The 23,342-nt window shown below is 40.9% G+C and overlaps 1 protein-coding gene across 1 annotated transcript in view; it reads left to right on the top strand.

The window, feature by feature from the left end:
- The window catches only part of LOC123376837 (glutathione hydrolase-like YwrD proenzyme), a 30,956-nt gene extending 8,293 nt beyond the window's left edge, over window positions 1-22,663 (top strand). Inside the window, 8 exon segments of the mRNA XM_045029079.1 lie at window positions 2,863-2,903; window positions 2,906-3,036; window positions 4,466-4,640; window positions 9,237-9,397; window positions 13,777-13,861; window positions 14,554-14,725; window positions 17,870-18,032; window positions 20,630-22,663. Coding sequence (XP_044885014.1) covers window positions 2,863-2,903; window positions 2,906-3,036; window positions 4,466-4,640; window positions 9,237-9,397; window positions 13,777-13,861; window positions 14,554-14,725; window positions 17,870-18,032; window positions 20,630-20,845 — 1,144 coding nt within the window. The 3' untranslated portion in view covers window positions 20,846-22,663.
- Window positions 22,664-23,342: the final 679 nt, after the last annotated feature.

The raw sequence follows: 23,342 nt of genomic DNA, 5'->3' as shown, positions 1-23,342 counted from the left end.
AGGGCAGTATCAGCAAGAGATCTTTAATTGTTCTGGGAAGAAGCATCTGGGTGAAATGTTACTGTCAGGCACAGAATTCTTTCCAGACCACTCAGCTGAATTGAGGCCAGTTTATTACTCTTGAATCTGGGCTCATAAGCTGTGAGTTTTGCTGATCCAAATGCTGATTTTTGAGGGAAAATTAGGTCTCTGGGTACAGAACATTACACCCGATTAGAAAAAAATGTTTTCCTGACTGAGTCTCTGCAAATTTTCACTTGGCACTGGCCTGACTTTATTGCAAATTAAAAATAAAATTAATAACATTAATTACCATCTGATTTAGGCTTTGCTCCTGTAAGCCCTCTGTGTGGGGAAAGCTCATATGGGCTTAAAAAGGGATTCCACATGCAGAAGACTTTCAGAATCACATCTCTAGGGTTCATTTTATAAAAGCACAATCCAGAGAGGAAGGGAAGGTCTTTTGGATTTCCTTGTAATAACTAAAGACTTTTATTCATTACTAAAAGTCACAGGAGGCTGATACAAAAAAGGGAAGTATTATTTGTTAGCCAGATTGGAGTGGTTGTGGCTTTCAGAAGTGCTTTGTCTGAGGTTGGGAAAATCCTCCTTGTATAACAACTAAAAATTATTCATCTATTGGGGACTGGATGACTCCAGAGAGAGCTCCCGTTGAGTTCAGAGTAAGGCTCAGTTGACGTTTAAAAATTAGATCAACCAAGCTACGTCACTCCTGGCTGTGAAAAATTTCACTCCGTGTGTGCCATAGTGTGGTCAACCTAATTCCCAGTGAAGACCCAGCCAGGTCAAAGGAAGAAATTATTTCAACGATTGAGCTGCTGCCTCTCAGATAGATGGATTAATTACATCAATAGAAAAACCTCTTTCGTTAATGTAAGAAGTGTCTGTACTATGGTGCTACAGTGGCATAGCTGCAGCGCCACAGTTGTGCCACTGTAACAGCTATAGTGTAGACATGGCCTAAATAAAGGCCCAATCTTGCTGCCTTTGAAATTAGTAGGAAAACTCCCATTGACTTGAATGGCAGCAGTATTGAGCCTTAGAATGTTCCATGGAAGTTAGAGCAGCTGGCGCTCAGCTGCCTCACAGGATCAAACCCTAGACTGGTATTGTTTTGGGTGAGCAAGTTCAGATGAGAGGGTTGCCATTAATTTGATCTTTCAGCCCTTTATACAGGCAAAACTCCAGTTCAAACCACTAGGCTTTCCTGGGATTGCATAAGTGTAACTGAGAGCAGAATTTAGACTGATTTCAATAGGAATTTCACCAGAAAAGGCATACAGAGTTAGGCTCTGTCTACACGAGGCTTGACAACATCCATAACATCATTACCCTGTCCTCTTTGTTCGTTTTTACATGAGTGCCCTCAGGCTGAGTTGTTTAATGCCTTTTCTGAATTACAGTCGAACTTCCAGATGGCTAGCCAGTCTCCAGCGCCAGTTTCACTGGAGAGACATTTGTTACGAAGAGGTCAGAGTCCAGATTTGCACCTCGTTTCCTTTTCAGTTGTTTGTTTAATTTTCCTATATTTGAATTCTATTCAAATGCATTATTCATAACGGCAAAGAAATAACTGTCATTCCACAGTGGACGTTTATTGTACGTGTAATCAAGAAGCTATAAAGGAGGCAGGCAGTTGGCTTTATAGCCTACCAGAGAGTATTACTGTGGAAAGAATATCACTTCCAGGTGCCCTTACATTCTTGTTTGTTATGGTCATGAGGGAGAGCAATGAATACTCTAATGCAGATAACATCGATTTTCTTCACCTATCCGCGAAGTATCAGGAAACTATTTTAATGGTATAACTCTGAGCTATATCCAATTGTACTAAGGGCCCTTGGGCTCTCTGCTGGAAATACCATTAGAGAATCCTTTCCCTTGGAAAATATTTTCCATTATTCATTGGAATAATTTGCGCAAACTATATCAACGATATAAAAGTGATAGCAAAATAAAGATAATTTCTTGGAAATAAATATGAGATAAAGTCTGATTGAAACTTAAAACACAAGAGTAGAGGGAAAAAATTACATTGGTCTGGGATCCTGGACTTGCCATACTGAATCCTGGAACAGGGCCCAGAAACATTACTAACTGAAGGGACCAGCGGCAATTTGAAGGTTCAATTTTTTCACAAGTCACCAAGGCTAGAATTTTTTTGCTCTACAAAGTCTGTAGGATTGGTCCTAAATGCTGTATCTCATTGAAAACCTGCTGACCAGCATGATACAGCATTTACTTCTACTCCCAGTGGTTCATAAGATGTCAGGCTTTAAAGCTACATTTTTCTGATTACCATCTTACCTTCTTTTGCCCCATTTCAGTTCTGATCTATTTTTAGCAGTGACTATCTCAGAAACAGCTAGAACCCAGTATTTTATGCAGGTGGGAAATCCAACTTTCCAAGAGCTATATCCTGGGAGGTTCTGATACACACACTCTCAGCTCCTATGGACATTCCCACTGAGTTGTCAGTTGTGCTAAGGCACCTCACAGAAAGTGTCCCTGACAGGATGACTGCTGACTTTCTGACAGAAATGAAATAGGGGAAAAGTCAGGGTGGCAATTCAAATAACTTGTTTTTAAATATGGTTGGCAAATAATGTGTTTTATTTCATGGGAGTTTTTGCAGAGTAAGGCCTGCAGGATATGGGCCACAGTGAACTGGTTTGTGAAAAATGTGACTTTGTTATAATTGTTCCGGTGCATTTTTATGCTGTTGCTGGGCATGCTGTTACTGCTGTGCTGTGCTTACAGGGTTACTATCGCTCTTTGTCAACTGAACCTGATGGCCTGATATTTTGTCATGTTATGTTTGCACTTCTGTTTGCCTTGCAGTGGCTGTGGCAGGTCTCCAGAGGCATTGACCATTGAGCTGTTAAAAGTGCAAGTTTTAATGAGACAAAAAGCCTCTTCCTCCATGCTCATAATATCACTGTGCTAAGCACAACAGCTAGCTGGTGCAAAGCTGTTTCCCTATATGGAAGCAAAAAGGTGAAGCTCAGTGAAAATGTTTGTTTAAAAATGTTGTTTAATACACATAGAGATTATTCTAGGTACAATATAAATAGAAATTCTGCTAGCAGTGTTGTGAGTTTTTTACCCATTATCTTCTGTTTAATCCAGCTTTGTTTCCTTTTGATGTCTGTGTCTTCTCTTTTCCAAGTAATTTCACAACTGAAGGACAATTTTCATGGGTGAGGAGTTCAAGTGCAGACATTTGCTCAGATTTGGGGTTGTGGTTCTGGCTCTGGCCTTGCTCCTGCCCCATCTCTCTAATGGGACAAAGCTGCAAAGGTTGGATATGGATCTAAACTTTCCTAAGAGGCTGGGTTACGTCTTGAGTTCTGGTTTATGTCCTTTCCTAGGCTTTTTTCATTTTTAAAGGAATGGGAAGGCAAAATTCAGGAGCTACCTTTAGGTGTTGGTTTAAATAGATGGCTCTCCTTTTGTTCCTTTATATAGGAAACACTAATTTGTAAAATTACAGTAGTGCATTTTTTTAAATGGAGGGAAACTGTTATAAAGTAAATCCCAAAGAGAAGCAGATTAGCCGTTTACATTTAAAGTTCCCTTTCATATTACCAACCACTTACTGCATTAGGGGAGTGATCATGACACCATCCCATCCTAATACTCTTCCCTACCAAGAATATTTGAGAGGTGTTTGAAAATCAAAAGCTCACTTGAGCACTGAGCTAGGAGCAATACTTAGGATTTGTGCTCCTTAGACTGGTAGCAGCTGAGAGTGTAGCAGAGATGGGATGTTTTCAGTTCTTGGGGGAGGAGTGGGGTAGTCATGACGGGGCACCGCTTGTGCTCCATGCAACGATCGTTGTGTCAGCAAGAAGGAAAAGTGGGAAAATCGTGTCCCAGAATGACAGGGATGGCAAAAATCCTCTATCCTCCTAGACCTGCCCTTCTTTCATTGTTAATAGGTGAGAAAAAACAGTGATAAAGAGTCAGCATTGAAATCTGGATACTCTCCTGCCGTAAAAACTGAGCTGAGCAAAACATTACAGGGGAACAGGAGGGAAAAAGTAATTTGGTACCGTGCTACTCCACTGAAGTGTCACTTACAGGCATTACTTACCTATAACTGCTACAAGTGGGCATTGCATGTGTAAAATAATAAGAATCAGAAGTTCCAAAACAAATGTAGCACTTTAAGCACAGTTGTAGGTAAAGTGCCATATTGATGCAGTCTGATACGCTATGTGTTGGTTTCTTTGTAAGAACTAAGGTCCTGCTCCTACAAACAGTTACAAATACCTAACATGATGTTTATGAGTAGTCTCACTGCCTTCTGTGGAACGACTTATGTGTAAAGTTAAACCCATGTGCAAGATTTTGCTGTTTTGGGCCCAAGTTGCAAATGCAATAATCTGGAAATGATTTTGTCATTTTTTCCTAATTGTTTATTCCGCTCTCCATGGGACAGATTCTGCAACCTGCTATCAAATTGGCTGAGAAATGTTTTCCTGTGTCAGAGATTACTGCCTATCATTGGAAATGTGGTGCTCATGTTTTACAAGCACCTGGAAACAAACCTGGAAAAGAGCTACTGATTCATGGCTACGCTCCTCATCATGGACAAGAGTTCTGCAATCCATTTTTTGGCCAACACCTTTGACATAAGGAAATCTGTGTTTAGATTACAGTCCCTGGGACATTTGGAACCAACTGAGTAACCAATAGGTGTTTTGCTTTGTTTGTAAAATTAAACTTATTTTAGCATGCATCTCCTTATTAATGTCACAACTGGGATGTGGGTGGTCTGACCTACTGGTCAGAGCAGGAGTCCGGCAGGATCAGGTAACCAGGAGATCAGAAGTAGGAGACAAACTAGATGTAAAAAATATGAACAAGTAACACTTTAAATGTTTATTGTGTTCTTTAAAAATAGTACATGATTTGCACAACTATGCCCCCCAGATTACCATGCCGCATATCCTGCAGAAATGTGTGTATTATAATGGGACAGTTCTAATAGATACATTTTTTGTAAATGGTTAACATTTTTTTCCTTTTGTTTCTTAATGAGTCTGGCTGATTAAGGAGAGGAGTTCATTGAGCTTCAGTTGATTAGTTGTCTCCTGTTAATATTTAACAACTTGGTACCAGATTGTAACCTGTTACTTAAGGGAACACTCCCTTGTTATATAGAGAGACGACACACCTCATCCCACTGTTTGTCCTTTCATCCCTTCAGTACCAGGTACCTCCTGGGGCAAAATGCCCCGTCTGATTCACCATTGCCTTTGAAATGCTAAAACTCTGTCACATCAAAGCAGGTTGCTGCCTTCTATCTCTACACAGAGGTTGGGGTGGAACCCTGCAGTGCAGCGGCTAAAGATTCATAGGGCCTGATTTTGATCTCGCTAATGGTGGTATAAACCAGAAGTAACTCTTTAAGTCATTTGAGTTACACTGGTATGAGTGGAAAATAGCCTTGTGAAACCCTACTCCTACCAAAGTCAGTGGGACTCTTGCCATTGACTTATATGGGGCCAAGAAAACAGCTGTACTAATTGGTCTTGTATGAAGATTCTTCTCCTGAATAATCCCATGCCACCTGTTAAAAACCTCATTGAACATATTTCTCATTTGGAGAGGTCATTTTCCTGTATTCTCCATCCGTTCTTTCTGTAGATGCACTCTATTTTAAATTCTAATCCTGAGACCACTGCTTAGCATGCTGACCAATGTTGTCTCATTGTTCACTTGTGGTCCTCCACCTGTCTCTCTCTAGCCAGCTGTTGTGTCTTGTTTTATAGTGAGATTATAATATCTTTGAGGCAGAAACCACCTTTTTGTTCTGTGATTGTACAGTGCCTAGCACAATCGGTTTCTGTGTGCTACTGCAATACAAATAAATAATATTTCTTGAAAGCTGAACAAACTAAACTTCATAAAGGTATAACAAGTATGCCCGAATCTTAAATTCCAGACATAGATCAAATAAAGCTATAGTAAAAAACCACAGCAGATTAATTTAAATTTAAAAAATCCTTAAATGTAAACTGTGCTGTCAGCACCAACTACAGCAACCGCTAACCAGCAATGAAATGAATTAGGCCCTCAAATTCCCTATCCCACCCAATGTTTGTAACCCTCTAGTAAAGGCGCACATAATGCAGACATCTGAGGTCAATAGATTGCAGTTCTCCCACAGCTATAACCCTTTCTATTCGCAGACTTTTCTCTACTTGGCTTGTTCATCAAGCGCTATATTCACAACAGGATTTAGGCACCTAACTGCCATATTAGGCATCTAAACCCCAGAATCAAGCTCCTCTGGTATGTACAAAACACCCCCTGCCGAACCTTGTAGGGACCTAAACTCTCTCGGTGCATACATTTTTAGTAAAAGTTCCTTAGACACCATGTTTCTGCCTTGATCTGGCACTCCACAGTTCTACTTTGGATGAATAATTAAAGAATCATTGGAGCAGGTGGACTGGATGCTGTCTCCCCCACATCCTGGGTGAACGCTTGAACCACCAGGAAATAAAGTCATTCTCATGCTTGTGCTCTCTCTCTGGCCCAATGACTCTGATTATTTATCCACAGTGGAACAGCTTCAAACAGAGGAAGTTGAGGGTGCCCTGATTCAGAATATTCCATAGCCTGCATAGGGAACTCACCTGAGAGAACATAAGAATGGTAATACTGGGTCAGACCAAAGGTCCATCTAGCCCAGTATCCTGTCTTCTGACAGCCTTGTGGTTAATATGAGCCTAAAGCAGGGGTGGCCAACCTGTGCCTCCAGAACCACATGCAGCTCTTCAGAAATTAATGTTAGTCTCCTTGTATAGGCACCGACCCCAGGGCTGGAGCTACAGGCACCGACTTTCCAATGTGCCAGGGGGTGCTCACTGCTCAATCCCTGGCTCTGCCACAGACCCTGCCCCCACTCCACCCCTTCCTGCCCCCTCCCTATAGCCTTCTGTGCCCTCGCTCCTCCTCCTCCTCCTCCTCCCCAGAGCCTCCTGCATGCCACGAAACAGCAGCACTTTAACATTGCCCGTGTAGACTAGCCCTTAGCTAACAGCCAATTAGAAATAGATATAGAAATCTGCAGGATTTGTCCAGTAGCTTTACAGACTTTACTTTTTCTAGCTTCCTAGGAGCATCTAAGCTTTAGGCCAGGGTGGCCAACCTGAGCCTGAGAAGGAGCCAAAATTTACCAATGTACATTGCCAAAGAGCCACAGTAATACGGCAGCAGTCCCCTATCAGCTCCCCCGCTCCCAGCGCCTCCTGCCCACTGGCAGCCCTGCCGATCAGCACCTTCCCTTCCATCCCTGCACCTCCCAATCAGCTTGTGTGGTCACGGCAGAGCGCTGGGAGAACTCTCGCTCTAAAAAAACCCACCTCCATAAGAGGCAAAGCTACCAGACTTGGGAGCGTGGCTCCCAGCGCTAGTGCACTGTCTACACTGACACTTTACATCGCTGAAACTTGCTGCGCTTAGGGGGTGTTTTTTCACCCCCCTGAGTGAGAAAGTTACAGCACTGTAGACAAGCCCTAAGACTGTAGAGCAAACTCATTTTATCTCTCTCTGGAAGTTGTCTCAGTGTCACTAGATGGGACAGAACACCACACCCAGAAGGTGTGTGAGTTACATTTGTTCTCATTAAATGGGCATATTGTTCCTCCTGCGTCTGTGAGGAAACAGGGCGACAACTCTGCAGATTCAGAAACTGGCTAAAATCCATTCAGTCAAGGCCTAACATTATTTTATCTTAAATGAGTATGCAAAAAAAGTGTTCTTTTGCTTATCTATTTTACCCTGCTATCTCTGGCAACTGTGATAGGAGAGACTCTGTGAAAGGCAGGAACAGACTGAAGAAACATCAGGGTCCTAAATATCAGAGAGGTAGCCGTGTTAGTCTGGTTCTGTAAAAGCAGCAAAGAGTCCTGTGGCACCTTATAGACTAACAGACGTTTTGCAGCATGAGCTTTCGTGGGTGAATGCCCACTTCGTCGGATGCAAGTCCTAAAGATTTCCTTCAGTAATTTTGAGTCCAGTGTATGAATTAATGAATAGTTTTTAAACTTGGTAATGATTTATCACTAAAACTTTTAAAGTAGCTGGGACTATTTCTCTCAGATATAACCATATGGCTGCTACATGTTTTTCAATCTGAAAATTTGTTTTTTTCATATCGCAAGTTTTCCTCTTTAGAATTTAACATTCTAAAGTCACAGTAAGCATCCTGGCTTGGTAATGACAAGCTATGGTTGTTGCTATACCCCTAAGGCATCTCATTATTGTAGCTTAAAAATGCACCCTGCCCTGTATTTTGCTTACTTATATAGCTATGGAATTCCCTTCAATTCTTAACATTAAGCTATTGCTGTGTGACCTATATGCTAGTTCTTTAGTATCTGTCACACCCTTGCTTCTTTGAATAAATGCATTACACATACATGCACATATAATTATAAGACAAAGCTACTTGCCCTACCTGCTGAAGCACCAGTATCTGTGATACCTTGGCTTCTTCAGCTTAATAAACTTAGTTTCTCTTAACCTGACTAAGTCTCTCCATTCTCACCATTCAATGGAAATGTAACTTTCTGACTTGAGGCTCAGTCATGGTTGAGCTGAAGTCAGTGAGAGTTTCTTCTCGATACTGACTTCTGGGGGAGTAGGATTGGGCCCATACGTTGCCTATGTATTAATAATGCAAAGTACATTGCTGATGAAATACTATGTGCTGCCAATGCAAATATGTCATGTCTTCTCTAATCAAAACTAATGATGTGGTGGATAGAGAGAAAGCAGTGTGGATTACCAAATGTGAGTGAGTGAATTCTGCAAGTGTGTAAGCCAGGACAAATTTAACCCTTAGGGAGCACTAGGTACAACAGACATTGCTCAAAAAGCTCTGAACTCAACCAGAGATGGCTTAAAGTAACCAAAAGGGACAACAAGCAAAGTGCTCCCCTGTTGACAGACTGCCATTTCAATAGAGATGCAATGCTTTGAATGTGTTGCATAGGATATAAGACAGGGCAGAACTGGATCAAAGTTTTCCCAGATGCACAATCATTCTCAGAGTGGATTTTACACATCTGGCCCATGTAAATCACCGAAATCATCCAAATGATATAACCAGTAGAGTTAAATAGTTTAATCCACATGAAGACCAAGACAAACTTGCCGCGCTAGAATGTCCTTTGTTTTGTAGTTTCCACGCTATGTGCAACAACTCTTTCAGGAGCTGACAAAATCTGGCAAGAAAAGATTCTACAAAGGTTGTGTTGCAGAAGCTATTATAGAAACTGTTCAGAAAAATGGAGGAATAATGGATTTAGAAGATCTCAAAAGCCATGTCACCAATGAAGTCAAACCGATTTACAAGGTATTCTGGACAGTTTAGTGTTCTGAACCCGGTAGAGATCGTGAGTTTGGTTTACCAAGTTAGGCATGAAGAAGTGTACTTATGTATTTGCATGCCTAATTTATATCTGCGAATACCCACCATGCACTAATAAGTCAAGTATTTGTCCTTGTGAATGCATATGCCATTTGTGTGCATAAGGCCATCTAGGCGGCTAACTGGCTATATAGGCATACAAATATCCTAGCTATATGTTCACATCAGCTATTTATGAGTAATGTGTGTGTGCAATTGTGCAGGTCTAACATAGAAAACATAGCCCTGTTTTGTTTCTTAGCAATTAGCTAATGAATTCATTACAAATTAAAGATGGACTCAAGCTGTAAAATTTTGATTCAGATCTGGATTTTGAACACTGAGGTTTGAAATGTTTTGATCCATGAGTTTGATTCAAGCTTGCCTTACTGTAAATGTGAATATGATGAGCTAATGAACGGCTAAAAAGCAAATCAAATTTTTTTAGTTAAGAGTGGAAACTATTTCTTTTAATTGTAATTATTTTTAATAGAATGTAGATTGGACAGTCTGTTCAGCATGGGGAAAAAGCTCCATGCCCTTCAAGCTTCTACATCCATCTGAGGAATTCAGCAAGAAATCACTGAGCTGCAGTATTTATCAGGGAAGGGAAGGGGGAAGAGCTGTGTAGATCTGCTGTCCAGTGCAACTTTCTACGTGACTTACAGGAGCTAAGCCGTTTGTTTTAATATTCAAAGCTGAGGTAGCCAGCAGCTGCGCTTTGCCACTTAGCAGGGATCCATCTGCAAACATTCATACTAAAAAGAAAGCAAACTAGTATTCTGCCTGCCAGTGAATCTCTCTCATTCAGGTTGTGAATTCTAGGTACTATTTGTACACCTCCTGAAGTCTTTACTTTGGGAAAGCTCCCATTGACTTCTCACTGAGTAAGTACTTAGGAGTTGAGTCCCCTGTATAATGCCAAAAAGATGCTGAATTTTGAGTTATTAGTTCAGCAAGGGACTTACAAGACTGTGCCTAAACTTAAGCACCCGTCCTATTGTAATCAACAGAACTAGTCACGTGCTTACAGTTAGGCAAGTTGTTAAGTACCTTGCTGAATTGGACCCTGAGGCCAGAAAAGGGAGCATTAGGAGAAAATTCAGCCTTGTGATTTCCCGGGCCTTCTATCCCTCCCCCCACACTCATAGCTTTTTCCACAAGAAGCTACCATATATTGGTCATTGTTTTTATATTCTCCTACCTCCCTTTCCCTCATACTTCAGAGTAGGACTTTTCTATCATGCAGCCTAGGCTGGAATGGAACTGAGGTTTCCTTGCCAATCATCTTTGGAATTCTTTCCTTTGTCCCACAACTTCTCCTCTGTACGGTGGCCAGATTGGCAAAATAAAAACCCTTCCTTTCCCCTATGCCCACTGCTGGCCTGAAGATTCTCCATAGCTTTACACAATGGGATCACAATCAGACCCTCCCCTTCTTTGCTTTTCCAGCAGGGGTTGGATTTGGGAATGTGTAACTGTGGGGTGGTTGGAAAGGAACTATTCTGAGCATCTGCATAAAGAGATGGACTAAGACTGAGTATTGACCAGAGTGGAGTTTCAGAAACATTTGAAGCCCATATCCAGGTACCCTCTCTCCTCCTTACTACCTCAACAGTTTTCTTGATGCTCTTTCTCACACCCTCCTTCCATCTGACTCCTTCTCCTCCCTTGTCACACAAGCGGATTCCTCTTCCTCCCCAGCCTAAAGGGAGACAAAAACATGCTGTTCTTTGCAGCTGCAGGCAGGGGCGGCTCCAGACCCCAGCATGCCAAGCGCGTGCTTGGGGCGGCATGCCGCGGGGGGCGCTCTGCCGGTCCCCGGGAGGGCGGCAGGTGGCTCTGGTGGACCTCCTGCAGGCATGAATGCGGAGGGTCCGCTGGTCCCGCGCAGCTTCGGTGGAGCATCCGCAGGCACACCTGCAGGAGATCCACCGAAGCCGCGGGACCGGCGACCAGCAGAGCGCCCCCTGCAGCGTGCCGCCGTGCTTGGGGCAGCGAAATGGCTAGAGCCGCCCCTGGCTGCAGGGAGTTCAGCCATGTCCGGGGAGGACACTAATAAGGCAATGTAGAAAACTGTCACCTGAACTTTGTTCAGTGACTTACATGAAACTCATATGCCGTGAAACTCATAGATTTTTATGGCCAGGGTGATCACCTAGTCTGACATCCTGCATAACTCACAGAATTTCATGGTGAGACTCCTGCATCTCACCCATCAAGTTGTGATTGAACTGGAGCATATTTTCTAGAAAGACATCCAGTCTTGGTTTAAATTCTCCATCATTTGGAGTCTTACCACAGCCCTTGGGATCTGTTCCAATGGCTAATTATCTTCCCTGTTAAAAATGGGCATCTTATTTCCTTTTTGCACTTTGCTGATTTAAATTCCAGCCACCTGGGCGGCCTGAGCACAGTTCCTAATGGATGGGATTCCTCTCCTTGAAAACCACTATCACAACTCATACAGCACTGGCCCTTGTGTTGGCAGTCTCAGCAGAGATGCCAACTACTGAATGGGCATGGAAACCAACTTACTTTCTCACCTCTAAAGATGGTCCTTTCAGAGTTGTAATGCAGTGTGGGGATGCTAGGACTGCATGTGCTTTTACCAGTTCTGTGAGTACAGGTCTCCATTGCTGTCAGTGCAGAGCCTTCCCAAAGTATGATGTTAATTGAAAATGCAAAAGACAAAGATTTTTTTAATGGTAGGGATTGGTGGTTTCCTAGGCTTGATCTTGCACTCTTTGCATATCCCAGACTCCCATTAAGTGCCACAGGAGCTGTTGGTGCATAAAAAAATACAGGATTGGGCCCTAAGTGTTTTCAAATGCAGTATTCAATGACTGTGTGTGATGTCACATGAATTTGGAAATTATATTTTGGATAGCTAAATATTCCCACTAATCCAATATCATAGGGCTGCTGAGCAGCATTTTTTGAGTGCATTGTTTTTATTCTCACCATATGAACAGTTGATTCTTGCATTTTTCATGGAGTATGTACGTAATCAAACGCTGTGCTTGCACACCCAACTATTAACTAAGGTATGTCAAAAGACAGTCAGTGCTTCCTGACCTGCTAATAAAATCATTAGTCATAGATACACACCCACTATATACTGAGTAATATTGCTAAATATAGATACAAGGGAACATACCCAGAGCAACTTACGCACGCTTTTTTGAAATAACTGGACAAATCTAGATCCAAACCTATAGTCCAGGGGTCGCCGACCCTTGGCCGGTGCCCATCAGGGAAATCTGCTGGCGGGCTGGGATGCTTTGTTTACCTGCAGCATCCGCAGGTTCGGCTGATCACAGATCCCACTGGCCGCAGTTCGCCATTCCAATGGGGGCTGCGGGAAGCGGCAACCAGCACATCCCTCAGCCCACGCCGCTTCTCACAGCCCCCATTGGTCTGGAACGGCGAACTGCAGCCAATGGGAGCTGCGATCGGCTGAATCTGCAGACGGTGCAGGTAAACAAACCGTCCCGGCCCGCCAGCTGATTTCCCTGACAGGCCACATGCCAAAGGTTGCAGATCCCTGCATATAGTCCTTACTCAGGAAAAACTCCAATTGATGTAAGTGAGGGCATTGTCAAAGAACACAGGGCAGGCTCATTTGTTATTAATTTAAAAATAAACTCACAGGGTTATAGCGTATAATTTAATATTCAAAGACAGGCAACTCCATATATTACTCAGTTAATGCTGATAAACTTTTCAGATAAATAGGTATTTAACTTTTCAAAGCAGATATAGAATTTAATGGTTTTAACATTAGATTTAACAAGCTGAACTGGATAAGTTCAATGTTACGAGAACAAGTTTGCATAAGCACTCAAAAAATAAGTTTTATTTATAATAATTGAAACATAGGCTCCCATTTTCCCACATACTCCATTGAGCCAACGTATATTTAGGAAAGACTATACATGGGAATTCTCAAAGTGTTTTACAAAGCCAATGTCTGTATTTACTTTATGGGCAAAAGCCGCCCCCAGGCAGAGGACCAGCATTTCATCCTTTATGGCAACAATAAAAGAGGAAAACAACGTTGCTTACACTAGTGTAATGACAATGGTTTGGGCCATTGATGTAGAATACTGTACTGTTTTATAGGGGCGCCATACCGTTGTTATACAAGGTAGAGTGAAAGAAAAGCTATACCACCTTAATGTTACCTGGTTTCTCTTTGCCTTGAAGAAATGCCCAGTTTTATTACATCATTGTTGGTATATAAGTATGTCATAATATTCGGGAAACCTTTAGAAAGTATTTTTTTTAAAAGGGGGGAATAATAATACCTCTTGCTATTCCAGGATGTGAATGTTTGGGAAATCCCTCCAAATGGACAAGGAATCACAGCTTTGATCCTGCACATTTTAGACAATTTTAATATTAAAGGTCTGGGTTATGTCCAATGGAAAGAATTTTTCTGTGTCTGTGAAATTTTCCTTTGAGGATAATTTAAGCAGACACAAAAGGAAGATTTCCAGACATGTTAATATTCTTTTTCAACGCTAAAGAAAATTTTCCTCAAAGCCAAGCAGAAGGGGAAATAAAATTGTTACTAGACATGACTCCACTCTACAGTGGATAATTCTCTACTAAATATCACAATATAGTAAACAGAGTACAGTGGGACTTGGACTGGGACATTTTCTAGTATGAAACAACCTCTCTGAGATTTGTGTTTTTGAAAATTTAATATAAATTTGAAAATTTAGCAAGTTACACTACTACTTTGAAGAGTGGCCCTGATATAACTTCAAAAATAGTGTGATATTTTATAAATAGCTTGATACCAATTCAAAATTCTGAGTTGTTCAGATAGGGTCAAGTGGTATAAAACACCTAATACCACTGAAGACTATAAGCCAAATTCTGAAGAATTCTTAAGTCCAAAATGAATGATTATTTCCCTAGTATCCCTGGAAAGAATTGATCGGATCCATCCCTTATAATACTCCGTTGAAATCAATTCAGTAATTAATGTCGTCCAATAACAGCAGGGTAAACAATGTCCTTATAGCCTGAAAAAACACTGAAATGTTAAAAATAAACTAAAACTGTTGTCATTTTTTTGCCATTTTTAGACATGGGCCATAACACTGCTGACTATTTACATGTGCTGATTGAAGCCTTAAAACTCAGCTCCTCTGTTACTTTCTGGTTCTGTGCTGACCGTGACAAAGTTCCAGTACCTACAAAATAACTTCTTTCTAAAACATATGCCAAAGGATGCTCGGAGGTAGTTAATTTACAAAGGTAAGGCTTCTTCCTTCGCTTGCTTTTGTGGATTATTAGTGTAAGTACATTTCTGATCTTGGTGAGAAAGAAAAGTCCATTCTATAGTAGTAAGTAGGCTCTATTTATAAGAGTTGTTGGAGTTTTTAGTTTATTTCTGCATATGCTGTGGTCTGAATATCCTTTTAACACTAATCTGTCCCTGTGTTAAACTGCTCAGTGTAAAGTACAAAGAGTTTACTGTTTGTGTTACGTCATTAACCCAGCTTGTATCTAAAAGATAAAATGAAATGTGATAGGAAACTATCAAACATGATTTAACGTATGAATTGATAAAAGTGGCAGTTTTCTCTTTTAATTAGGGCAATAATGGCTTATTACAATCAAGGAGTGGATTTTATTTAAAATATGCACTATATATAGCGTGTAAAAAGTGGAGAGCAGCCCAGATATCTTAAAATAAGTTTGACAGCCCTCAAAATGAATCCCTGAAACAATTTAATGTAAAAGTCACCCAATGATGATTGATCTTCTCTCTTGCTCAGGGCCCAGACTAAGAATATTTTCCCTGGCCTGCTCTATTTAAGAAAAGGCCCTGTATCTCGATCCCTGTGATCAGAGAGACATCCAAGAGGCCATAGTGAAACACAGAATGCATGAAAAATCATCTGTGCAACCCTTCTCTCTGTCTCTCAAGTGCTGGTGTCCAGGGCACTGGCCCATCTGTTGCATATGTAAATACACCACTGCCCCCGATACAGAAAAATCTGCCAGCTCTCCAAAAGAAGGCCTGCAGCACTCAAACTCCTAATCCTCTGCAAAACAGACTCCCGGGCTCTGACTCTGTTGCTCTGACAGAGTGGCAGAAAATCTATTCTTGTTTAGTCCCATGCCAGCTAGTATAGAATAAATGTGGCAGGGGACTAAACAAGAGACAGTGTGACATGCAGTGCATGAGCCGCTGCAACAAATTAGGCCTGAATAAAGACTGGGACTGGCTGGGCCACTACAAAAAGTAACTTTCCCTCTGTTGATACTCACACCGTCTTTCAACTGCTGGGAATGGGCCACATCCCCCCTGATTGAATTGGCCTTATTAGCACTGACCACCTACTTGGTACGGCAACTCCCATTTTTTCGTGTGCTGTATATTTATACCTGCTACTGTATTTTTCACTCCATGCATCTGATAAAGTGGGTTCTAGCCCACGAAAGCTTATGCCCAAATAAATTTGTTAGTGAAACCTGCAACAAATCTGGCTCCCTGAGCACATTGCTGGTGGCTTATCCAGTTTACCAGCTGGAGTTTTAACACTGTTCTTGTACGTATGTGTATGGCTGATAGTTTTATTAGTATCAGGAGGGGAGGAATAACACATTGGAGGCTGGAGGTGTTTACATTTTGGTCAAACTCTACAGTGCCCTTTTAAGCATAAACATTTAGGGTGGGGTTTTAAAACTTTATTTCTATTGTTTTTATATAAAATATAAACACAAAATAAAACATATATAAATACATGTGCAGCATGGAAATACCATACAAAAACAAAATTCAGTATTCATTATTTGTAACGCTTGGAAAAAACAGAACAAAACCAAACAATCCCTCCCTTGCACCCCCATCCACCCCCAGAACACATAGAGGTCATGCAGGCATCAATTATTAAAGTGACTAAAAGGATAAATAAGTGAGAACACAACCTATGAGTATCAGGGATTAATATATAATAAACTGGAAAAGTATGCAATGTGTGAACAGACAGCCTCCTATTTTTTCCAAATGTTTCTATTAGACAGTCATTTTTTCCATTAACGCAGTAGTAGAGAGCTCACTAAGCCAGTCTGTGCATGAGGGAGGAATTTCAGTTTTTCATTTTCTCAGAATAACTCTTTTGGCCATTAAAATAGTTACTGCAATGTAATACCAACTCATCCAGCACCTGTAAAATACACAAGCTTGGGGAAGGAAAGATAACAACGCTTTAAGTTTTTGAGAGAGCACTGAATATTGTGTTCCTGGCCACATGCATTTTATGACAGGTATAGAGGAAGTGTGAATGGTTGGCATGTGACTGTTTGCATCTCCAACATTCACTGTGTGTCGCAAATCTATTTTGGGACGATTAGGACAGAAAGTAGCATATTTCCTTGTATATTTGAAATGGAAAATGATGAAACTGAGAAGGAGCTAGTCTTTTGGATATTGTTATTGCTTGTGATTTATTCCAGCTCATGCAAAAACCAGAGATCTTTCTAAAAATATCAACTAGATTCAATAATGATGGGATTGATGAGGATGGATTCTTCAATAGTACAAAAATGTCATCGGCATATAAACCGATTTTGGATTTTTTTCCTCTTTATAGTTACACCTTCAACAGCTGAGTGCTAACATATGTCTATTGCCAGTGGTTCAAGTGAGACATTAAAAAAGAGGGATGAGGGGACAACCCTGTCATATCGCTCTTTCTAGTTGAAATGCCTGAGAAATAATTCCATTAGTTGATAGTGAAGCCAGGGGATTGAGGGTGGTTTTAAAGGGTATTTTAAATGTATATTCTTAAAGTAATGAACTGCATGAAAGACTTATGCTAGGTCTCAAAATTCAAGAGAACAGTGACTAAAATAGGGTATTTCTAAATGTGATTTAAAAAAAAAAAAAAAGTACCAACGCATGCTAGCCTGCTTTTGTGTACTTTAGATAAAAATGTTTACTTAAATGTGTTGGCAGTGCTATAGTTGTACTTAACCAAACATGGGATATACAGGAGAAACCACTTATTGATCTAGGCATTACCTGGTCATAAAAGAACTACAGACTTTGGATCCTTCCTGGGCTTTATCTTTCAATGATGTCAGTTGAATTTTACATGATGGCCCTTTTGGAGCAGATTCTGATCTTCGTTATACTCTATTATCTTTGGAGTTAATCCAGATTATATTAGTAGAGACCTGAATCTGGCCCTTTGTTTTAACAAACAAAACCCACACCAAAAAATTCAGGGCCAAATGCTGCTCATCATACTTTTAGGAATATTCCTATTGACATCAACTAGGATTACTTGCGGGAGTAAGGTGAGCAACGTGCCACCCTTATGATGCAATTTAAATTGGGCCATAAAATAGTGATTTTTGTTGCACACTAATGGTTTTTATTTTATTAAGAGCCAGTGACAAATATAATAAAGGAAATTTGCTGCCAGTAGGAAGTGACACAGTTTACTTCACTGTGGTCCATGCTCAAGGCAATGCCTCTTCTTTCATCAACAGCAACTATATGGGCTTTGGCATAGGACTGGAACTAGGTGGCTGTGGATTTACTTTACAAGTGAGAATTTTTTTCAAAACATAACATGGTTTAGTCTGTATGAAAACTCTCTAAAAAGGCAGTTAGAGTGCTTTGCCATACAGTATCCTAAACTTACATTTCTTAATATATATTTTCTTATTAAGTTAGATCAGACTGTGAAATGAGTTGACCAGTGTTTAAAAAAACAAAAAACAAATTTTCATAGGTATTTCTTTGGGTTTATACCAAGTTAGCATGATAAATTGTCTATAAACAGAGTTTGATGCTTCAAGCTCAGACTTGCCTGACATTTGCTGTTAATAGCATAAACGGCCATGGTCAGCAGGTCACGGTAATGACATGTCCAGTCAGTTTTTAGTAGATGTAGAACAATGGGACCCATGTACATTTTTCAGTACTCTCCTACATAAACAACTACATACATTCTTCCTTGGATCATTTCTTGGGCAGTGAAAATGAATTAGCCTTTGCTAATTTATTTTTGGCCAGTTAATACTAGCTGTAAGTAACAATGGATATGGAATTGAAACATTTCTTATTTTCAAATTTTATTTTATCCCCCACAGCCAAGGAAAATTGTTATACATTTGTGATAGATTCAAATTTTATATTTTTAGAGTGTACATTTTCATTTCAATTTGAATTATAAAAAGTCTTTGGAACATGAGCAGAACCATAATAGATTGTAAGTGTTATACCTAGATAAAATATGTAGAAATATCTTGTTCTTTCCTCTAGCAAAATGGCTAAGCCACCTCACATTAAGTAATATGCATTAAACAGAAGTAAAGATTAGAAGTGGCAGTTCAGAAATTAATAATTTGGAGATTATGAATTATAAATATATGTGAATATTGCCAAAACTATTGAGAGATGGAGGTTATTTCATACATTTTCTTTTCGAGAATTTGCTGTCTAAAGTACCTTTCATGCCCTATATACTCCTGAGGGAATTCTGCGCCAAAAAAATAAAAATTATGCACCCAATATTTTAAAATTCTGCATATTTTATTTGTCAGTAAATAAATGTGGCTCCAGCATGGCAGTGGGGATGCACAGGCCACTGGTTGCATTGTGGTGGGAGATCACTATGAAGCCCCCAGTGGTACAGTGACTCGGCAGTGAGGCTGCACCTGCCCTTGACACAGTGCAAGGGCTGGGCCTGCCGCAGAAACACCCGGGGGTCCTTCTCCTCTGCACCAGGTGTGGGTGGGCAGGCTCAGTCCAGCAGGATCCAAGTGTGGCGGGGATTAGTGTGGGTGGAGCCAGGTGTGGGGTGAGAGGTTTTCGTGTGGGACAATCTGGGTGCGGACGGCTCAGTGGGAGATCTGGATGCACAGAGGCTCATTGAGGGGTTCCAGGTGCAGGGGGAATGGAACTCTGCCGGGGATCCAAGTGAAGATGGTTAGGGCTCAGCTGGGGTGTGTGTGTGTGTGGGGGGGCAAGGTAGTGTTGCCAGGTGTCTGCTTTTCCGCTCCAGTTCAATGGGCCTGCTGAACAGGGGAGCCCCAGCTGCTGCCAAGGGGATGCCGCATGCCAGACTCCTGCTTTCCCCCACGATTCCCCTATCCCCTTTTCTTCCATATCTCATCCTCCTCCCCCAGTGCCCCACGCCCCTCACTGCCACATTCCCCTGCCCTATTCCACTCCACCTTCCTTACCTATCACACTAGAATTAAAGAATAATAATTAAAGAACCATTTGGCTTTTAGTGGTTGCATTGAACTCTGCTTGTATATTAGAAAATGGTCAATTTTATCACGTTAAAAATAAAAACATAAACAGAGCAATATTTTCAGTGTCTAAGTGACTTATGAGTCTAAGTTTCATTTTAAGAAGTGATTTAGGCACATAGGAGCCTCACACCTGTTAACTTTCAAGAAGTCTTAGGCTTCTAAGTGCTTAAGTCACTTTTGAAAATGGGACTTGAGTCCCTAAGTGACTTAGGCACTTCTGAAAATTTTACCCCAAGACTGAATCTGTGATCTCCAGGGCATTTGTAATACACTTGTTTCTTGGCATGATACTACTTATATATTTTTCTTGAATCGACTACGTTGGCACAAACTGTTCTACGTGTGACCCTTTCCTGACTGTGTCCCCAGGCCAAACTTACCCCTAGAGGGGAACAGGAGCTCCACAGACCTTCACTGACTTCAGTGATGAGGCCCAGACACGGGCCCCACACTTTGGAGGGATGATGCTAGGCCCAAACAGTTGCTACAGTGGTCACTATTAAAATGTTGCCATTTGAGAGCTGTTCACTGTAGTTAGTAGGATCATTTCTCAGGCTATCTTCCCCAGGAGTGCATGGGTGGGCTTGTCTATGTATAGTTTCATCTCCTGCCTATATCCAAGAGGCTACTTGGGTGCTCCACGTCTTGCATAGGAATAGCTTTCGTGAGCTGCTCTCGCTCATGCCCAGCTTTTGATACATGTTGGTGATGCCATGTGTGATGTCAGTCAGTGGGCTAGCTGGCCAACAATTTGAAAAGCTAGTAACGATTGTGCATGTTTACTTTGGGCTGCGTGGTTCTTGTCCAGCCAGATGGATCGTGTTTGGCAATCCCAGGGGGATTCTATTCTATTAGTAAGGGTTTGTATTTGTTTTCTAGAATAGAGGATCCAGTTTCTCACAATCTCCAAGTCACCTGAACTGCCTCACCCTGAGAAAATGGCTGTACCACATGATCATTCCTGCCCTTGCTACTGCAGCAGACACTGGGGACCTCTTGTGCTCCTTTGGAGTAATGGGTGGGTTCATGAAGCCTCAAGGACACGTGCAGGATATAAGTAATGTAAGTCTTTTGGAATGTATGGCAGAACATTAGAAGGATTCACTGCTTATTTAAGAGCCTTTCATTTCAGTATACTCTGGACAGGCCACGAAAACCTGCAGCCCAACAGAGCAGTGATCTTGCTGATCTATGCGCTTTATCCTAGTGCTGACAGATCAGCCATCAGCCAGTTTCAGATCAACTTCATGTTTTGTTTCTACCAAAGGACTCTGAGATGTTAAACACTGTATAATTTATATCAAAGGTCTCATTCTCCAAAGACAGTGTACAAGCACTGCATGCAAATTTTAAGTGTATTAAAATTAATATGAGGACGTTTTCCTAGAGTCTAATCTGGCTTACTTTAATAATCTCTTTGAAGCCTGCTTGGGGAATCAGTAGCAAGCAGAGGTGGATAAATGCTTCAGTTACAATTTGTGTGAACTTTGGTTTGAAGTTTTAAATGAATTCCCTCTGCCTTTGTTCACTTTCTATGATTATTCTAGTTAACAATGGTAAAAATATTAACAGCAAATGTCAGATGACTATTGCAGCATATTTGTGGAAAACTAATTAAAGAGCTCTAAAAGTTACACTCACCCAAACAGTGGAGTTTAAAAAAAATAAAATAAAGTCCATTCCTGGACCACAGTAACTCATTTTTGATTATCTTGTTTTGTGCCTTGACAGGTGCATTAAGAATTGAAAGAGAATATAAACTAAAGGAGAGGGAAAATTAATTGCCCAAAGTGCCCTAAGAATTGGTTTTCTGTCTAGAGTGACCACCTTTGTTGCATGGAAATAAGAGAAAATTACATGAAAAGTAAGAAACAATGCTTTATTTTAAGAGACATTTTAGGGAAACATCATTTCCATTAATATATCACGTATTTTTCTCTCAAGTGTACGTTTCTGCTGCCCTTCAGTATAGAATGCAATTATCATAAGCTTCGATTTAATGTTTAAAATGGTACTTATCAGTTTTAAAATTTCAATACCTCTGTTTTTTAAAATCAGTTCATTAAATGCTACCTGTACAATTTAAATTAACTTTTAATTTGAAACTCAGCCTTGATGGAATCAATATTTAGGAGTTTCCTGCAATCTGTCCAAGTCTGTTAACACAAATAAAATATTCTTTCCACAACTGCATTGGAGGTAGGAATGGCCATAAATAAATTCCATGAGTTTTAAGAAAGTGGGAGATGGAGGTGGCTACCATGTTTCAAATTCCCAGCACTTTCCCTGCACACAACACTCAAGTGGGCAGTTAAGGGTAGCAAGCACATAGTGGTGTATCTCATCTGGGGCATCAAATGCCCCAATAACAACTTATGTGGGTGAAACCAGACAGTCACTACCCTCTTGAATGAACTCACACAGAAAAAGACAAAAAAAAAGTATCATCTGTGGGCACACACTTTTCACAAAGCAATCACTTCATAACTGATTTTTCAATACTTTTCCTCAAAGGAAACCTGCATAACACCTTCAGAAGGGAAGCTTGGGAACTTATGTTCATAACTCTACTAGGCACCAAAAACCATGGACTGGACAGGGACACTGGTTTTATGGCTCATTACTACAGTTTGTAACGCACCAAACTGCCTGCTACCCTTAACTGCCTGCTTCAAACCTTTCATGCCTAACAATCTAACCCGGAGTTGCCCACTTTATTTCAAGTAACTGCCTCCAACATGCGTTACCCCTTCTGCTTAACAATTTGTCCTCACTTGCAATTGGCTGAGACTCTCAACTTCCTGAAGAAGCACCCTGTGTAGGTTGAAAGCTTGTACCTTCCACCACCAGAAATTGGTCCAATAAAATATTACCTCACCTACCTTGTCTCTTTCATATCCTGCGACCAACAGGGCTACAACAACACTGCAAAGAAGTAGTTATGGCATTATCCAGCAAAAATCGTTAGAAAAACATTTAACTATCATCAACAACTTGTTTATTAATTGCTACTACCTGAGGTAGCCTATGCTAATAAAGAGAGCACAGGTACCATTTTTCTGATTCTGAAAATATAATTTAAAATCTGATATGATTAACATTACCGATCCCTTTTAAACTATAGAGCTCAAAACACTTTGCAGAGGTGGGTAAATGTCCCCCTCCCGCCCCATTGTTAATATTGTCTCCATTTTACAGATGGACACACAGAGGTTTAATGACTTGCCAAATCAATGGCAGGGCCAAGAGTACAACCCAGCTTTTCTTGCTCCCAGTCCATTGCGCTAGCCTCGAAGCAATTCAGTCTAAAGGGAGTGATTCTGCACAGCGCTGTGTGCTACCACCATGAACACGCAGAAACTGTATCAGCATATTTGTGTTCCACTTGCACTGGGGGAACACAGTTTACACAACCAGGAGGTGCCACCAATATGCTAGTCTGTGCTGATTAACACGCTGCCACTACCATGCATGGTATGCAGTACAAGTTGCTTGCAGGACATTAATAATAGTGCTGTGCACTTGCATTGCCCCTTTCATCTGAGAATCTCAAAGCCATTTAGAAAGGTGGGCAAGTATTACTCTCCCTGTA

The sequence above is a fragment of the Mauremys mutica genome, chromosome 9 (genome assembly GCF_020497125.1).
Source record: "Mauremys mutica isolate MM-2020 ecotype Southern chromosome 9, ASM2049712v1, whole genome shotgun sequence".
In the NCBI taxonomy this organism is placed as follows: domain Eukaryota; kingdom Metazoa; phylum Chordata; order Testudines; family Geoemydidae; genus Mauremys; species Mauremys mutica.
The sequence above is the reverse complement of the archived record's forward strand: the minus strand, read 5'-3'. Positions and strand labels throughout refer to the sequence as shown.